Raw genomic sequence first — 18,392 nt, 5'->3', positions numbered from 1 at the left:
ACTTTTCCAATATAACACAATCCTTCAGAGTTTGGGGCAAGCCACTTGTACGCCTTTCTCCCGCATATGAAATATGCATCATCGGGGAGAACATAAGGGACGGAGAAGGACATGATCATGTTACAAACCTTCCAGGTGAAATCTCCTGACCCTAATTCTTCCATCTGCTTAATGCACGTATCGGTTTGTACGATATGTGCACAGTATCCTGGTGATACCTCTCCAACTCTAGTAATCCTATTTCCTAAGGTATATCGATACCGGAAAGATTTTCCTCTACTGGCTATGTGGCGTACGAGCTCTGTATCTGTAGGCATTCTATCTGCTCTGTGTGAAAAGGTCATGGTAAGGTTGCTCCATGACACTTCCCAATTTCCCGGTTTTCTGGGATTGGAGATGTTAAAACATAAGAGGGACCTATCCACATGGTATTGGTGGAGCTTCAAACTAGGAGGGCTGGAGATGTTAAACCTCCGGTCCACCGGTCTCCCACCACTTAGCTCAAGTACCTCCCCTAACGTTAAAGGAAATGGTACTAGCCCTGATTTGCTGTGACCCTGAGGTACTTGAGAGCATACCCAACAATCTGTTTGGTTTAACACGTTACCCACTAAGGAGTGATAGTCACTCAATGGATGCCGGTCTATATGGATATTAAAACTAGATTGGCATTTCTTTATGCATCCATCTTCAACCAGATTATCACAGAGCCTACAGATACAATTTTCTTCAGCTAACAATCCATCACAATTTCTTCTATCGGATCGTTTTCTGATACTCGCCTTTGCTTGTTGGTTTGGTTGATCTTGGAAAACTACGCCTCCATCATCCTAATCGGAACCCATTCCAGAACCTCTTTCGACCTCTATGGTACTCTCGCCGGAACAGACTGCTCTGGTCAACATCATGGTTAACATCAAAATCCGGATCACAGTCTCTTGGGGCAAGTCCATCTTTGAGGAGGAAATAGAGAAGAATGAGAAGGGGGAAAAATAAATTTTAAGGGAGAGGGGCTGGGAAGTGGAGAAAAACAATAAAAGGGAGAAGGGAGTCGACAACTGCTTTCGGTCTTCAAGGCTCAGGTGCTGCCTCAGTCCTCCTGGAACAGACACTCCAGTGATACAACCTCTACCGTCTGTTCCTTATCACGGGACTTCTCTGGATCGGCCACCTTTTTGCAGTGGGATGAATGGACCCAAGTCTCTCTCTCAGCAACCTTCAATGCTGTGGTGCTAGTCAATAAGACCTGGTATGGTCCTTCCCATCTATCAATAAGACAACCTGAGCGTAGAAAATTTCGTATCATTACATAATCCCCAGGTTCAATGTCATGACAATTACTATCTGGTAAATCAGGAATCATCAACTTCAGATTATCATTTTGATTCCTCAACTGCTTACTCATGTTAATCAAGTACTTTACAGTTACTTCATTGTTACATTTCAAATCATCCTGAGGGTTAATCATGACATGCGGTTGTCGACCAAACAAGATTTCAAAAGGGGACAGATTAAGAGGGGACCTGGGAGTGGTTCCGATGCTATACAAAACAATGGGTAAAGCTTCTGGCCACGTCAATCCTGTCTCTGCCATTACTTTACTCAATTTATTTTTAATAGTGCTGTTCACTCTTTCGACCTTCGCACTCGCCTGTGGACGGTACGGAGTGTGCAGCTTGCTATCAATTCCCATCAATTTACACATTCCTTGAAAGACATCACCTGTAAAATGGGTACCCCTATCACTTTCAATGATTCTAGGGATACCATATCTACATACAAATTCCTGCACAATTTTCTTAGCTGTAAACATAGCGGTATTTGTAGCTGCTGGAAAAGCTTCGACCCAATTCGAGAAAACATCTATACAGACAAGTACATATTTCAAATTTCGACATGGGGGTAATTGAATGAAGTCAATTTGTATTACCTGGAAAGGGCCGCCGGCAGGTGGGATATGGGATGGTTCTGTAGGTATTGCTTTTCCAATATTCTTTCTCAGACAGGTAAGGCATGACATTGCTCTTTTACCCGCATGAGAGGAGAATCCTGGGGCGCACCAGTATGCTCTTACCAATTTGCACATCCCCTCCTTGCCTAGATGAGTCAGCCCGTGAGCTGCTTCAGCCAGACATGGAAGGTATGCCCTGGGGGCCACTGGTTTACCATGTCCATCCGTCCAGAGCCCTGAGGACTCCTGGCCATATCCCTTTGCCTTCCAGACTGCTCTTTCCTGTGTGGAACACAAATTCTGCATCTCACACAACTTCTGTGTGTTGATGGTATTAAATACCATCAACTGTGTGGTGTTTGTCCGTGTGGGGGTAGCAGCTGCAAGCTTTGCGGCTTCGTCTGCTCGGCTGTTACCAAGGGATACTGGGTCTTGGCTATATGTATGTGCTTTACATTTGATAACAGCCACTCTGTCGGGTTCCTGTATCGCTGTTAGAAGCCTTTTTATATGAGCTGCATGCGCTATCGGTGTACCAGCCGCCGTCATGAAATTTCTGAGCCGCCATAGTGCTCCGAAATCATGGACTACCCCGAACGCGTATCTGGAATCGGTGTAGATATTGGCTGACTTACCCTTAGCCAATTCACATGCTCTGGTTAGGGCGACCAGTTCAGCAACCTGGGCTGAGTGAGGTGGGCCTAGCGGTTCCGCTTCTATGGTGTCTTGGTCATCTACGACTGCGTATCCAGTACACAAGTCTCCCGAGTCTGACTGTCTGTGACAACTACCGTCCGTGTAGAACGTGAGTTCTGCATCTTCCAGTGGATTGTCACTGATGTCAGGCCTTGCGGTAAAATTTTGGGTCAAATATTCCATACAATCATGTGTATCTTCCTTTGCATTAAATCCTCCTTCCCCATCACTCTCACCTTCCACCCTTTGTGTCTGACCAGGCACACCTGGGAGAAATGTTGCAGGATTTAATGCGCTGCATCTCCTTATGGTGATGTTTACGGGGGCCATTAATGCCAATTCCCATCTTGTAAACCTTGCTGATGAGACGTGTCTGGTTTGGGCAGAATTCAATAAGGCAGATACCGCATGCGGTGTATGGATTGTGAGGTTGTGGCCTAGCACAACATCTTCGCTTTTTGTCACTAGCAATGCTATCGCCGCAACGCTACGCAAGCATGTGGGGAGGGATCGCGCTACCGTGTCTAGCTGAGCGCTGTAGTATGCAATTGGCCTGCTGGCATCACCGTGTTTTTGTGTTAGTACACCTGCTGCGCACCCAGCACTTTCTGTTCCGTATAGTTCAAAGGGTTTCCCATAGTCTGGCATACCTAGTGCTGGTGCCTGCGTTAGGCACTGTTTGAGTCTCTCAAATGCTGTTTCAGATTCGTCTGTATGCGAAATCCGATCAGGTTTGTTTGAAGAGACCATTTCCTGCAAAGGTAGCGCCAATATGGAAAACCCTGGGATCCAATTACGGCAATACCCACACATTCCTAAAAACGTCCTGATCTGTTGCTGGGTTTGTGGCAGTGTCATGTCTCTAATGGCTTGGATTCTATCAGCGGTCAGGTGTCTCAGTCCTTGTGTTAGACAGTGTCCCAAATATTTTACCTTAGCTTGGCATAATTGCAACTTGTCTTTGGAAACCTTGTGACCTGTGTCTGAAAGATGAAACAGGAGCTGTTTCGTATCCTTCAGGGATGCCTCCAATGAATCAGAACACAGTAGTAGATCATCCACGTACTGTATCAACACTGATCCACTCTCCGGTTGGAAAGACTGTAAACAATCATGCAAAGCCTGAGAAAATATACTTGGACTATCTATGAAACCTTGGGGTAACCGAGTCCACGTGTATTGGACTCCTCTGTATGTGAATGCAAACAAATATTGGCTGTCAGGGTGCAGAGGTACCGAAAAGAAAGCGGAGCAGAGGTCAATAACAGTGAAAAATTTGGCAGTGGGAGGAATTTGCATTAGGATGACAGCTGGATTAGGCACTACGGGGAACTGACTCTCAACTATTTTGTTAATCCCCCTTAGATCCTGCACTAGCCTGTAACCCCTCCCCCCACTCTTTTTAACAGGGAAGATGGGACTATTTGCTGTGCTGGACGTTCTTACTAGAATGCCCTGTTGTAGCAAGCGCTCTATTACGGGAAAAACTCCTAACTCCACCTCTGGCTTCAGAGGATACTGTGGGATTTTTGGAGCTATCCTACCATCTTTTACTTGTACAACTACTGGAGCTACGTTTGCCATTAATCCAGTGTCCTGTCCATCTTTTGTCCACAGTGACTCTGGTATCTGAGATATCATCTCTTCTACTTGGGATGGATTCCTATTTGTCATAATGGAATGTGACATTAATTTTGATGGGGAGTCTAGCATGTCTCGTACTTCCTGAGCGTGATTCTCAGGGATGTCCAAGAATACACCCTCAGGAGTACAATAAATGACGCAACCCATTTTACATAGTAAGTCTCTCCCCAGGAGATTAGTTGGTGCCGATGCAGCCAGCAAAAAGGAATGCTTGGTATGCAAAGGCCCTATTGTAATCTCGGCTGGTTTGCTAACAGGGTAGTGCTGGACTACTCCTGTTACTCCCATGGCTGGAATTGTCCTACCAGTGGTTCTCATGCCCACTGTCGAATTTATCACTGACTTGGCCGCCCCTGTGTCTACAAGAAAGTTTAAAGTTTTACCAGCCACATTGATTGCAATCTCTGGTTCGCTTCCAAGACTGGCAATCAACTTAACTGGCTGCAGATTACAGGTATGGCCACACCCCTATTGGGTATGCTGACCTCCCTGAATCCCGCTGGCAGCAACTACTTGTGAGGGAGTTAGCTGGGAACTACCAGAGGCATGCCAATCTCTGTTCGGGGGATATCTTTTTGTTTCCCCTGTATGTGGCTCAAAACTCCGCCTCTGTGGACCCTGCTCCCAATGTCGTGTGTTGTGTTGTTGTCTAGGGGGTTGAAAAGATCTTTGTACATTCTTTGTTCTACATTCTCGTGCAAAGTGTCCCGGTCTGTTACAAGAAAAACATGTTATTACACTTGCCTTACCCACAGGATTCGGTGGTACATACGCAGGCTGCCTTGTGGTCAGCGCCTGTATACTTACGGACATCAACTTATCACTTTGCGACTCTCTGTGCCTAGTGATGTTTCTGTCGTGATCAATAGCAGCCTCTCTCAAGCCGGACACTGACAGACCTCGCCAGCATGGTTGCGTGGTCTGAACCCTAGTCTTTAATGTTTCCTTTAAACCATCCATCAGTACAGATACTGCTACTTCCCGATGGTTTGGGTTGGTCTTAATGTCTTCTATACCAGTGTACTTTGCCATTTCTAATAGTGCCCGGTGAAAATATTCTGTTGCCGTTTCGGACTCCTTTTGCTTAATGGAAAATATCTTGTTCCATTTAACAACGGCTGGGAAATACTCCTTTAGCTGTAAATTTATCCTTTTTACATTATCCTTGTTGTACACGTCTGTAAGCGGTTCATCTTTATCCAATGCACAATCAGCTAAAAACTGAGTTGCATCAACATTGGAAGGTAAACAAGCTCTTAGCAGTATCTGCCAATCCTTGTTGTTGGGTTCTACAGTGTTACCTAGATCCCTGATGTATTTTTGGCTAGCAACTAAATCCTTCCTGGGGTCAGGAAATTCGGACACTATTGTTCTTAATTCCATTCTGGAAAATGGAGTGTACATGGCAATGTTCCTTATGGGAGTGGCTCCAGACACATCTGTTTTTCCATTGGGAACTGCTATTACCCTTACAGGAGCAATTCTAACAGCCTCTTCCTGTGTAGATTCTACAGCTTGTTGTGGTACAATTGTTTCAGTGTAGTGCATGGTGCCGTACTTACCCGTTGACACGACCTCACCTATCCCTCCGCTAGGGGCTTTCACTAATCTCGTGGGTGTCGCTGTGCCTACTGTGGTCTCTGCTATGGTGGCTGCAAGAGAGAGAGCTGAAATTGTTGCTGAATCGTCTTCTTGATCACACTCCTGAGGAAGGTTCAAAACAGGGTACATCTTGCACGGGTTAATACTTGCATGAGTTATTTGGTTAACATCATTAACATTTACAGTGTTACTAAGAGTTTGTGTTTTACAACCCAGTGCGTTTCTCTCCGCAATCAACCTCTCTCCTGCAATGTATGGTGGAGGAGGAGCTGTGGCAATCAACTTCCTGACTGCCCCAGATCCTGCCGCCAGAGCCAAACCTCTCTGTATCTCACCTTCCTGGTGCCATAACTGTAAACAATCATGATGATGTTGAATTCGTCTCTTTGTTGATTTTACGAGACATATCCTCCTCCTTAAATTTTGTAACACTTCTGGACTGAAGCTACCTATTCTTGGGAATTTGTCCCTGTCTTGTACAGTCATTCTCTCCCATTCATCACATAAAGATTCGGTGTGAATTCCATATTTTTCACACATTACATATCGTGCCGACCCAACTGGTCGGTTCACAGAATCAACCTGAACCAGGGTTGATCGCCCCCTACCTGAGCAACTGGCCCCCATAGTCTGCAGGTGTTGCTTAGTCCTCCTTGGATCTCTGTATCAAGGTTTTCAGCAAGCCTTTACAGACAACCAAATTACTCCACAGTAGGCCGGCGGTGGCGGTTTACCGAGTACCCCACTCACTCGCCCACCTCGACCAATACGACCTGATCACACCGATATGGTGCTGGCGTACTCGATACAGGGCCCCTATGGAACCTTCAGTTTACTGGAACATATGAGGGTTACCCGCAGGACACTTACTCTTTCCAGTAAAGTTGGGGTTGTTAGATAGTTCCTGAGTGACCAGCGAACTTCCCTTCCAAAAATAAAAAATTACACAAATCACGTCAGAATGTACAGATAGCGTTTGTGACCACTTTACTCTAATGGTATTCGGTCAGATTACTAACTACTGCACACAATTACGTGTGGTCCAATCGTTCAGTACACGAGCACTACTTGTCATGTACTGAAAGATCAATGGAATCGATGTTTCCGGCCGCGATTCCTTCAGCAAGAGCTTATGGCCTATATGGGTTCTGCACCAACACCCCAGGCGTTGTGCCACTGGACTTTTATAGCGGACCTTTTACCTTACGACCTCCTGGTCTTGTTACCTTATGACCTCCTGGTCTTGTTACCTTATGGTCCGCTATACTCTAATGCTCAAATATTATTTAACCAGGGATGCCTCCCTAGCCACCGTATATGTCACTTACACGTATGTCCCTTGACGAGTACCTGGCTTTCCTTTTGGTTCCACCTTAAAGTTGTATAAACTTTTGTATACAAAACACACTCACTCAACACATGTACACTTTTGTTTCTATATCTATTTCTGCGCAGAAATTGTCTTTAGGCCAAAAGTGTTACCAATTAGGAGCAGGATCTGTTAAACTAAATTTCAGATTTTTCCAAAAATAGATTCGCGTTATCTACCGCTGTGCGTTACTTATCGCCTTTGCGTTACTTCACTTTATCACAGCTTGAGCTACGTGGGCGTAACCGGACGCTACGTTGCGTAATGAACGCTGCGTGCGTCTGCCTTTGGATTGCGTACGCTAGTCTTTGTTAGCGACACGTGTACGCAATATAAAGATCCACCGTAACACAATTTCTATTTTTATAAATGTAAATGATCCCTGATCATCTACCGCAATCCACACTGACTGCCTTGTATCTCAGACAAACCGTGTGTTTGTTCTATACTTTAACTATCACCTCTACTATGAAATAACAGCAAATCTCTTTTTAGCACTTTCTATCAACTATAAAATTGGCAAACAGGAATAGTGATATACGAAAATGAAACAGAAATGCAGATATATGCGTGCGTACGCAAGACAAAAGAAAAATAAACAGTTTTAAAAAGACACAAGCGTTTTGTTCTTACTTCCGGTTCCCGGATTCCTTCAGCACTCTTTATCTAAGCGAAGCAGACGCTTATCCCGCCAGCACTATGAGACAACCTCCCACCCTTTGCTGGAGGGATAATGTCCGCTGATCTACCTAGTGCAGATATGAGAAGGATAGGACGAGTCCCCAATTGACAATGCTAAATTCCTTTGTCGTATAACAACCCTTTATGAAGCTAAGAACACTGTACGCTGTTTACTTAAGAAGTACCGTAATGGTACGCTAGTTGCGTAACGATCGCTCAGCCGTAGGCGAGACGCTCAAGCGTCACGTTCGCTCACGGCCCAGCGATCACAGGACACGTTATTGGTTATGTCTAGGGTAATGATTCGCTATGGCGTAGCTTACGCTCGAGACCACGAGGAGGTCACCAGCGATGCAGACGCTCACAACACTATACCTTTATGATAAAACCTTATACCAATGAAATACACTGAATACCTTAATGTGAGTACAGGGTGTAAGTGCAACCTTGTGTAACCTGACTAACTACAAAGCTGCTTGAGCGTCACCGACACTCAAGTGAACACTTAACACTATAGGAAATACACAGATGCTGGTTTAGGTTCCAAAGCCTATTAACTGTATTATATCTAATATACTTGTAAAAGGGGATAACAGTACAAATGATACACTACAATATAACAGAGACTTCCTAACCACAGAACTAAACAATAAATACAAAAAGACAATACTACACTGACCTAAACGCAATACAATACAATGCTATAATACTATGGGAGATATAAGAGGAAAGAGGAGAGAGAGAGAGAGAGAGAGATAGAGATAGAGAGAAATTGGCTCACAGAAAGACAATGATTACGGAGAGAAACTTACGCACAAAGGGTATGATCGCCTGCGCCTCGATATCCAGCTCCCGGCTATCAGCAGATAACCGTTGATGAGAGAGTGAGAGCTGGATGTGGTCGGCCTGCCTATTTATGCCCCACACACAATGCAATCTCCTGGTCCTACAATCCCATTGTCCATTGGCCGAAGGAATTCGGCCCTGCATCATAACAAAAGGTCATAGGGTGATTCATACAGGTGGGCTGTGACGATTTCCAACAGCTCAGGTGGGTGGGAAACTGGGTTTCCCGCCGCATACCTGAGTATGTGTAATTAATAGAAATGGACATAAACTTCTTATGTCCATAACTATTCGCACGAGCGATTAATACGCTCCAAACCAACACCGGAATATTGCTAATTAAATACTCTTCCGATGGGTACCAAACACTGCTGTATGATTCCTGTTAGACCCTTCGTACGATATAAAGAGGGATTCCTCAGCTCTGGGACATTGTATTTTAACCAAACTTTCAGAATCTATCAAAGGGACCATGATCTATAAACTACATTAATTGTGAAAATATGTAACGAATGAGTCGCACGCTACGACTATATAAACTCTACCGTAAATACGCATACCGCGCCTGCGAGTGCACGCTATTGCGGGTATGCGCCTCCACGGGAGAGCGTACGCACGCGCAGCGCGGACCAGTGTGCGGTGCAAATATGGCAACGTGCATTGAGACATTTTTCTGACTTTGACAATATATATATAATGTTTTTATTTTGAGATTAGATATATAAAGACATTTTTTTGGTGAAATGCACGATGTGCTACATGGTCCGGATATGACCTTATTAATTTGAAATCACCGGACTCTGTTTGGGGTTTTATTATAACATTATTATGTCATCTGTTGTTAATAAAGAGAAACTTTGTGTTTAACATATAAATCTTACTGATATAATGTATATAGTTTTAATATATGAATGATGAATGGGTACAATATATATAAAATTGGTCTGTTTACTTCCGGTAAGAGTTAAGGAGTGAGACGCAGAATGCGTGCCAAAGTCCGGAAGTGACATCACTAGACGAAAGTCTCATAACTATAGGTGCGCCACATAAACAAGTGACGCACGCGGAGATATAGATGCCGCCTTCCGGTAAATGTTAGGAGTGAGACGCATAATGCGTGTCAGAGCCCCGAAGTGATCTCAGCGGCCGGAAGACACATGACTGTATGGACGCTTGATTACTAAGGAGTGATTGTAAAAACGTGACCTTCTAAATAAATGACGTCACTGAACGGAAGTCACGTGTTTCCATGCATCTCACCACCTGGAAGTATTTTTGAGTTTTGCTAAATAAACTTTGTAAATATAATGAATTTTAAAAGATTAGTAAACAACTTTGGTCTGTCTTTTTCTGAGTCTAAATAGGATTTAATAATTTGAACTGTATTATGTCGTTTTACTGCAATGGATTGATCTGTCAGGTGTTTGTGATAGATAATTAGTAAGGTATAAATACACTGTTCACTGAGCCAAAAGTATCACCTTGAAAAAGCTGCTAAGCCTGGCAGTGAAACGCGTCTGTGGACATATGGTCACCGCTATTTTGAGGATCTTTTATTGATGTGCATGCCGACTTTCCCTTTGGATTGGACTTAATCAATTCATGGACCATCTCCTATCATCTACCTACCATAGACTGCAATATTGAAGACAACCGTAGCTCTGGTGAGGACCGTTATTGAATTTATCCTTGGGACTATCCTCTAGCGGATGTTATGCAGTCAGTATGACATAATGGACTGTGCTATCAGTTCTGAAGGAGACTAAAACTGTCCTTTGCAGCTATAAGCCATCCGATAATCAACTGCCCAATTTGCGCAAATTTGGGGTGACCTTTCTAATTCTAATTTTAATTTTTATGTATATGTGTTGTATGTGTATCTAGTCTACAAATTTTATTAAATCAAATACACCAGTACAGACAATCCAGTTTTATTTAAACAATTAGCGCTGCCTACTGTATTTCCCCCTTTTTTCTGTTATAAACAATTTGTAGGATTGACTAATCCTATTTTGGTAGCAGCTGATTAGTGAACCAGCCCTAAATAAGCGCCTGACCTTTAATCTTTTGGTTATTTTGCAATAAAGGTGACAGAACTCATGTGGAAAAGAGCTATATTGTATGTGTATACAGTAAAGCTCTTCTATGTTTTGAGCTATGTTTTCCACAAAGCTTGGAAGGCACACCAGGTCCCATTGTTTGGCAGTTCAGTGATGTTGCTGCCTGACATACAGAGATACGGAGCATGGAAACCGGAAGTAGCGCGCGTTCCAGGGAGTTTGGAAAGCATGCAAAGTTTTTCTATAAATTTAAGTCTATAGCTTTTTATTATTGGCTCTAGAATATTATAAGGTTGGTTATAGAGGAATATGAGCCTCTAGACGTTATGGAGAATGTTGTAGACACACTGATCTGGGCTAATTGGGAATGTTCTGGTCTGGAATAATCAGGTTCCACTTAAGGATATATATATACAGTATAGACCCATGTCCACCACACACCTTGACAAAGGATCCTGGAGAGCAGAAACGTGTTGGTGACCAAACAGACCATACCAGCAATTGTGTGGGGAGAATAAGGAAGTGGTAACCCTAGTGCTGAGCCAGTATCCTAGACCCGGGAGGTACTGTGTCATCACACAATCTGTTTTGGGTGGGCACGTCTGACACCCCACACTATCTGGCAAGCATGTTTGTATACTAGCAATGGATTTTTATATTTCTTTCACTGTTTTTTTTATATGTCTAGAACTCTTTTTATGTGTAAAAATGAAATGGTACTTCACTATATATGTGTGGACTGGGAAAGTGTTTGAGAAGGACACACCACCATAAGGGAGAGGATGTTTATGCTGCAGAATTCCTTGGAAAGGAATCATTGGTATCACTGTGATTGGACTAATTGCTATGAATTGAAATTTTGAGAGAGTTTGGAGAAAGAAACCTTGTGATTGGAACTGAGAATAGATTGATCTTCTGCTATCCCAGGGGTGTGCACACATGCAAACTTTTGACTTTATCCTGTAAGTATGTATAATTTGTCGTGGCATTCTACATGGACAAGGGGACCGACCGACACTTGGGACAAGTGTATGTGTTAAAGTTTTATGGGTCTATGCTGTGTGTGTGTGTACTGTGTAAGTTTTTATATTTCTTTTACTAATGGTACTCCAAGTTACTGGCATGCAGGAGTGACTTACAGGGACCTGTATTCCTACCATAATAGACAATATCATTTAAATCTGACATTAATTGTATACTGTCAACTTCTTACCCACCGCCTATGGGTGTAGGGGATAGCCTCGGGCTTCAGCCCAGGCCTGGGGTAGAGTGGAGAGGCAGGAAGCCTTTATTGGGGGTTCCCTACTTCCCCAGCCTGGGCTGAATAGTTAGGGGGGATTAATGCTTTGGCCAGGGGACCCTGTGAAGTGTATCCCATGACTGTGGCATTACCCCCCTGCTAGTAGAGCACGGTGCTGGTTCTAAAAGATTTGGGGATCCCTGACTCATTTTGTTTCCTGTATTTTTAGAATCAGGGCTAGCTCCAAAAGTCTGTAACTGATCAAATAAATACAGGGGACCTACACATTTTGTTCCCTGTATTTTTTTAACCAGGGCTGAGAGCCAAGGGCTAGTTATGCTTTGGAGGGGTGGGAGTTGAATTACCTATGGACACAATACCGAAGGTCATAATCAGGGTTGGACTGGCCCACAGGGGTACAGGGGAAGACACAGATGGGCCCCACTGCCAGGGGGCCCACCTCCTCCTCTAGGGATCAGATTCCAGACTGTACACTTGAATTGTACATTATACATATTATCTACATTGCATTGCAGCTATTAATCTGGTACATTATCATGCATGCACTAGCAGTATTTACTATATATATTTATCATGGGGCCCATTCCATGGTTAGCCAAGCCTGGCCACACCCCTAAGCATGAGCCACTACCACTGCATTCCCTCGGTGGGCCCTCCATGCCTCAGTCCATCACTGTTCATAATCCTGACAGCCATTGACCGACAGTCAAAATACCAACACGGCCAAAATAACGTCATTCATTATGCCGACATGTTCAAAATGCTGACAAAGTCAGAATAGCGCCATTTGCAATGCCAACATGTCAAAATGTCAACATGCATTTTTGAAGGAATTTTTGCCCAATAACATACTAGTTCATACTTTACCATTCCAGTGGACCTGGAGGAGAAATATAACAGTGCAGTGAGCCATGTGAGGGGACGCAGCACACTTAGACGGTGTCCGTCGACATTGACACCAAAAACCCAGAAAAACTCATGTCTGTATTTTGACATGTCGGCGTTTCAAATGGCGGTATTGAATATCAGTATTTTGACCATGTTGGTATTTTGACTGTAGGTCAATGGCTGTTGGGATTATGACAGTCGGTATTGTGTCCGTCGGTAAATCATACTGAACTCCTTTGGAGGGATCCCATGTCATTTTTACAAAAAATGTTTATTTACTTTTACACACAGAAGCCTGCATGGATCTCACTGATAAGGTGCAGGCGTCTGTCATAGGGGGTCATTCCAAGTTGATCGTAGCTGTGATAAATTAAGCACAGCTACGATCATTCACATTGACATGCGGGGAGATGCCCAGCACAGGGCTAGACCACCCCGCATGTCAGTGCCGGCTCCCCCCCCCCCCCACCGCAGAAGTGGAAAGGCATCGCACAGCGGCGATGCCTTTGCACTTCAAGAGTAGCTCCCGGCCAGCGCAGCTTTAGTGTGCTGGCCGGGAGCTACTCTTCACTCCCAAGCCCCCGGCCCGCAGTGGCTGCATGTGACGTCACGCAGCCACTGAGGGCCACTCCCCGCACGGTCCCACCACGCCTGCATTGGCCGGACGGCACCCACGAAACGGCGGCTAATCGCCGCCGTTTCACCCCTCCCGCCCATCAACCACCTCTGGCTGTCAATCAGGCAGAGGCAATCGTACCGCAGCGATGGGCGGTCATGCACCGGCGCACTTTGGCGCATGTGCAGTTCTTACCCGATCGCTAGCCAGAAAGGGCCTTGTATAAAATCAGTGGAGCCCACCAGGTAATTACCCAGCTACTCTGCAGCCCAGTCTGTACATGCACTCCTGTCATTGGTAGATGCAAAACCTTTCATGAATTCCTGCACATCCTCATGTCACAAGACAGAAGTTACACTAAAGGCTCACATTATTGCAGATGACCTTTTTGTCTTTTGTCATTGCTTTATGTAACTTACGAGTAATCCCATATCTTTTTCCCATGTAGAGGTGTTGAACATAAAATGAGCAATTCCATTGTTGTCTGTCACCACATTTGCGATTATATCCTCATCCTCCATCGTAGATAAAGTAATGGCTTCATTGGCCAAGGGCTGCTTATTTTCATCAGTAACGAGTAGCTGGGAATGAAAAATTTAAACTACTGGTTAGAACCTTCGTATAATACATATAGGGGCATTTTCAATTAGCCACAGGGATTACCCCACTGCTAATTGTCAGCACTGTCCGATTCAATTACTGTAGCTGCGGGAACCTGAAAGGAGAAATGCCCATTAAAAATGCAGATTCTGTATCGTAATGCACAGGCCTGGGGCAGATTTATTAAGCCTGGAGAAGTGATAAAGCAGTGATAAATGCAAGGTGATAATGCACCAGCCAATCAGCTCATAATTGTCAATTTACATATTGGAGCTGATTGGCTGGTGCGTTATCACTTTGCATTTATCACTGCTTTATCACTTTTCCAGGCTTAATACATCTGCCCCAGGGTACCCAATTGATTCCATATTTTACGTGGATCAATGGGTTAGAGTGTGTTAACCTAGTGATTACCAGGCGTGGAAAAGGCTAATTAACTAAATAGTTTTTCCCCGCACATCACAATCAATTAGCTGTTGGTTAATCCCTGCGGCTAAATGAATATGCCCCATACAGTTACACCATACTTGCCTACCTGACCCTCTCCATGAGGGAGAAAATGCTCTGTTCCTGGACTTTCCTGGTAATGTATGATTGCCATCACCTGTGGTGAGCTAGTTAATTGATAAGAAAGGTGTTTCACCACAGGTGATTGCAATCATACATTACCAGGAAAGTCCAGGAGCAGAGCGTTTTCTCCCTCATGGAGAGGGTCAGGTAGGCAAGTATGAGTTACAGATTACTCTGTATTTATCACACTGCCCCTTTCACAGTAAAGATATACTGTTCTGTACTGTAGATTTACATATTCTATACTCCAATACAATAAGAATTATTTGCTTCTGTGCATGCGCAAAATATCCTGGATTCCCGCACGGTGCACGCGTTACCTTGGCACATGCACAAAGGCACTGTTGCACATGTAAATGCTGGCATCAGAGTGGGTGGGGCAAAGCAATAGGAATTCCTGGGAGGTGGCCTGAAAGTAGCGCAGATAAAAGGCCATCTCATGGGCGTGTGATGGGATTGTCGCAAACGTGTTACTGCAAGCAGACATGTTCAGATGGAGACATTGCACCTGCCATAGGCTGCTGGTACAAGTGTTGATGGTGAGCAGATGGTGATCTGTGTTAAGTCACCAGCGGTGTTACTTTATACAGGGGCACAGAAAATATGCAACTCAGGGCTTGCACTCTCCGGCGCATGCTAGTGCACTAGGGGAAGGCTTAAAATACTGTAGCATTAGCATATTATTGCACCGTGACTGCACCAATGGGCGCTAGTGCGGATGCAGCAGCCTCCATTTCTGAATCAGGCCTTCTGTGTATACTGTCGGTTTTGACAAAAAAAAATCTGCTCTAAAATTTTCGCTGTCTCGATTTAAACGTTTACCATGTGTAGGTAGAATATCATAGCCCAAAAAGGTTATTATATAACGAAACAAGCTGCCACATTACATAAGGGACCACGTTTTGTATATGCCGAGTCTCTTCAGAACGACTTAGTCAAACTAGAAGCATGGGCAGCAAAATGGAAAATTACCTTCAATACAGACAAGTGTAAGGTAATGCACTGTGGTCGCAAGAACAAAAATAACACCTATAGTACATACTAAATGGGATAATATTAGGGGATTCTGTACTGGAAAAAAGACTTAGGTAATCACATAGATAGCAAACTAAGCATCAGTACCCAGAGTATTATTGCAGCAAAGAAGGCTAATAAGATATTAGCATGCATAAATTGGGGAATTGATGCAAGGGACGAGAGTGTTATATTCCCATTATTTAAATCATTAGTGAGGCCACATCTTGAATACTGTGTACAATTTCGGGCACCATACTACAAAAAGGATATCCTGGAGCTAGAAAAGGTTCAGCGGTGGGCGACCAAACTAATTAAGGAGACGCTGGAATACGAGGAAAGGCTTGCAAGGCTAGGCATGTTTACACTGGAAAAGAGGAGACTAAGAGGGGACATGATCAACATTTACAAATAGTATATAAGGGGACAATACACAGAGCTTGCGCGGGACCTGTTTTTGATAAGATCAGCACAGAGGACACGTGGACATTCGCTTAGGTTAGAGTAGAGGAGATTCCACACAAAGTGGCGAAAAAGGTTTTTTTACAGTAAGGACAATACGTGTTTGTAACTCCCTACCTGAGAGAGTAGTAATGGTGGACTCAGTCAACACCTTTAAGAATGGGTCGTTAGATAAATTCCTAATGGATAAGGATATTCAGGATTATAGTGCGTAGTTACGCACTATAGTTATAAAAAAAAGAGGAATAAAACACAATGGCCAACATCAGCATCAGACAAAAATAATACTGACCACAAATAGGTTGAACTCGATGGACAAATTGTCTTTTTTTCTCTAACGTCCTAAGTGGATGCTGGGGACTCCGTCAGGACCATGGGGAATAGCGGCTCCGCAGGAGACAGGGCACAAAAATAAAGCTTTAGGATTAGGTGGTGTGTATTGGCTCCTCCCCCTATGACCCTCCTCCAAGCCTCAGTTAGGTTTTTGTGCCCGTCCGAGCAGGGTGCAATCTAGGTGGCTCTCCTAAAGAGCTGCTTAGAAAAAGTTTTTAGGTTTTTTATTTTCAGTGAGTCCTGCTTGCAACAGGCTCACTGCATCGAGGGACTTAGGGGAGAGAATTTCAACTCACTTGCGTGCAGGATGGATTGGATTCTTAGGCTACTGGACACCATTAGCTCCAGAGGGAGTCGGAACACAGGTCTCACCCTGGGGTTCGTTCCGGAGCCGCGCCGCCGACCCCCCTTACAGATGCTGAAGATTGAAGGTCCGGAAACAGGCGGCAGAAGGCTCTTCAGTCTTCATGAAGGTAGTGCACAGCACTGCAGCTGTGCGCCATTGTTGTCACACACTTCACACCAAGCGGTCACGGAGGGTGCAGGGCGCTGCTGGGGGCGCCCTGGGCAGCAATATTTAATACCTTTATGGCAAAAGAATACATCACATATAGCCATTGAGGCTATATGTATGTATTTAACCCATGCCAGATATCTAAAACTCCGGGAGAAAAGCCCGCCGAAATAGGGGGCGGGGCTTATTCTCCTCAGCACACAGCGCCATTTTCCTGCTCAGCTCCGCTGTGAGGAAGGCTCCCAGGACTCTCCCCTGCACTGCACTACAGAAACAGGGTAAAACAGAGAGGGGGGGCATTTTTTGGCGATATTTTGATATATTTAAGCTGCTATAAGGAACAACACTTATATAAGGTTGTTCCCATATATATTATAGCGCTTGGGTGTGTGCTGGCAAACTCTCCCTCTGTCTCCCCAAAGGGCTAGTGGGGTCCTGTCTTCGATAAGAGCATTCCCTGTGTGTCTGCTGTGTGTCGGTACATGTGTGTCGACATGTATGAGGACGATGTTGGTGTGGAGGCAGAGCAATTGCCGATAATGGTGATGTCACCCCCCAGGGAGTCGACACCGGAATGGATGGCTTTGTTTATGGAATTACGTGATAATGTCAGCACATTACAAAAATCAGTTGACGACATGAGACGGCCGGCAAACCAGTTAGTACCTGCCCAGGCGTCTCAGACACCGTCAGGGGCTGTAAAGCGCCCTTTACCTCAGTCGGTCGACACAGACCCAGACACAGACACTGAATCTAGTGTCGACGGTGATGAAACAAACGTATTTTCAAGTAGGGCCACACGTTATATGATCACGGCAATGAAGGAGGCTTTGCATATCTCTGATACTGCAAGTACCACAAAAAGGGGTATTATGTAGGGGGTGAAAAACTACCTGTAGTTTTTCCTGAATCAGAGGAATTAAATGATGTATGTGATGAAGCGTGGGTTAACCCAGATAGAAAAGGGCTAATTTCAAAAAAGTTATTAGCATTATACCCTTTCCCGCCAGAGGTTAGGGCGCGCTGGGAAACACCCCCTAGGGTGGATAAGGCGCTCACACGCTTATCAAAACAAGTGGCGTTACCGTCTCCTGATACGGCCGCTAGAGATGAGCGGGTTCGGTTTCTTTGAATCCGAACCCGCACGAACTTCACTTTTTTTTTCACGGGTCCGAGCGACTCGGATCTTCCCGCCTTGCTCGGTTAACCCGAGCGCGCCCGAACGTCATCATGACGCTGTCGGATTCTCGCGAGACTCGGATTCTATATAAGGAGCCGCGCGTCG

At 44.6% G+C, this 18,392-nt stretch overlaps 1 protein-coding gene and 1 long non-coding RNA gene across 3 annotated transcripts in view; one reads left to right on the top strand and one right to left on the bottom strand.

Annotated features, from left to right (window-relative positions):
* LOC135056667 (alpha-2-macroglobulin-like) overlaps positions 1-18,392 on the bottom strand; it is a 502,865-nt gene that overhangs the window by 264,142 nt on the left and 220,331 nt on the right. For both annotated transcript variants that reach the window (XM_063962110.1, XM_063962111.1), the window contains one exon: positions 14,034-14,195. In XM_063962110.1, coding sequence (XP_063818180.1) covers positions 14,034-14,195 — 162 coding nt within the window. The remainder of the gene's footprint in view (positions 1-14,033; positions 14,196-18,392) is intronic.
* Positions 1-18,392, top strand: part of LOC135056668 (uncharacterized) — a 124,051-nt gene that overhangs the window by 11,501 nt on the left and 94,158 nt on the right. The window lies entirely within an intron of this gene.

The sequence above is a fragment of the Pseudophryne corroboree genome, chromosome 3, assembly GCF_028390025.1.
Source record: "Pseudophryne corroboree isolate aPseCor3 chromosome 3, aPseCor3.hap2, whole genome shotgun sequence".
Taxonomy (NCBI): domain Eukaryota; kingdom Metazoa; phylum Chordata; class Amphibia; order Anura; family Myobatrachidae; genus Pseudophryne; species Pseudophryne corroboree.
This window is presented reverse-complemented; position numbering and strand designations above follow the sequence as displayed.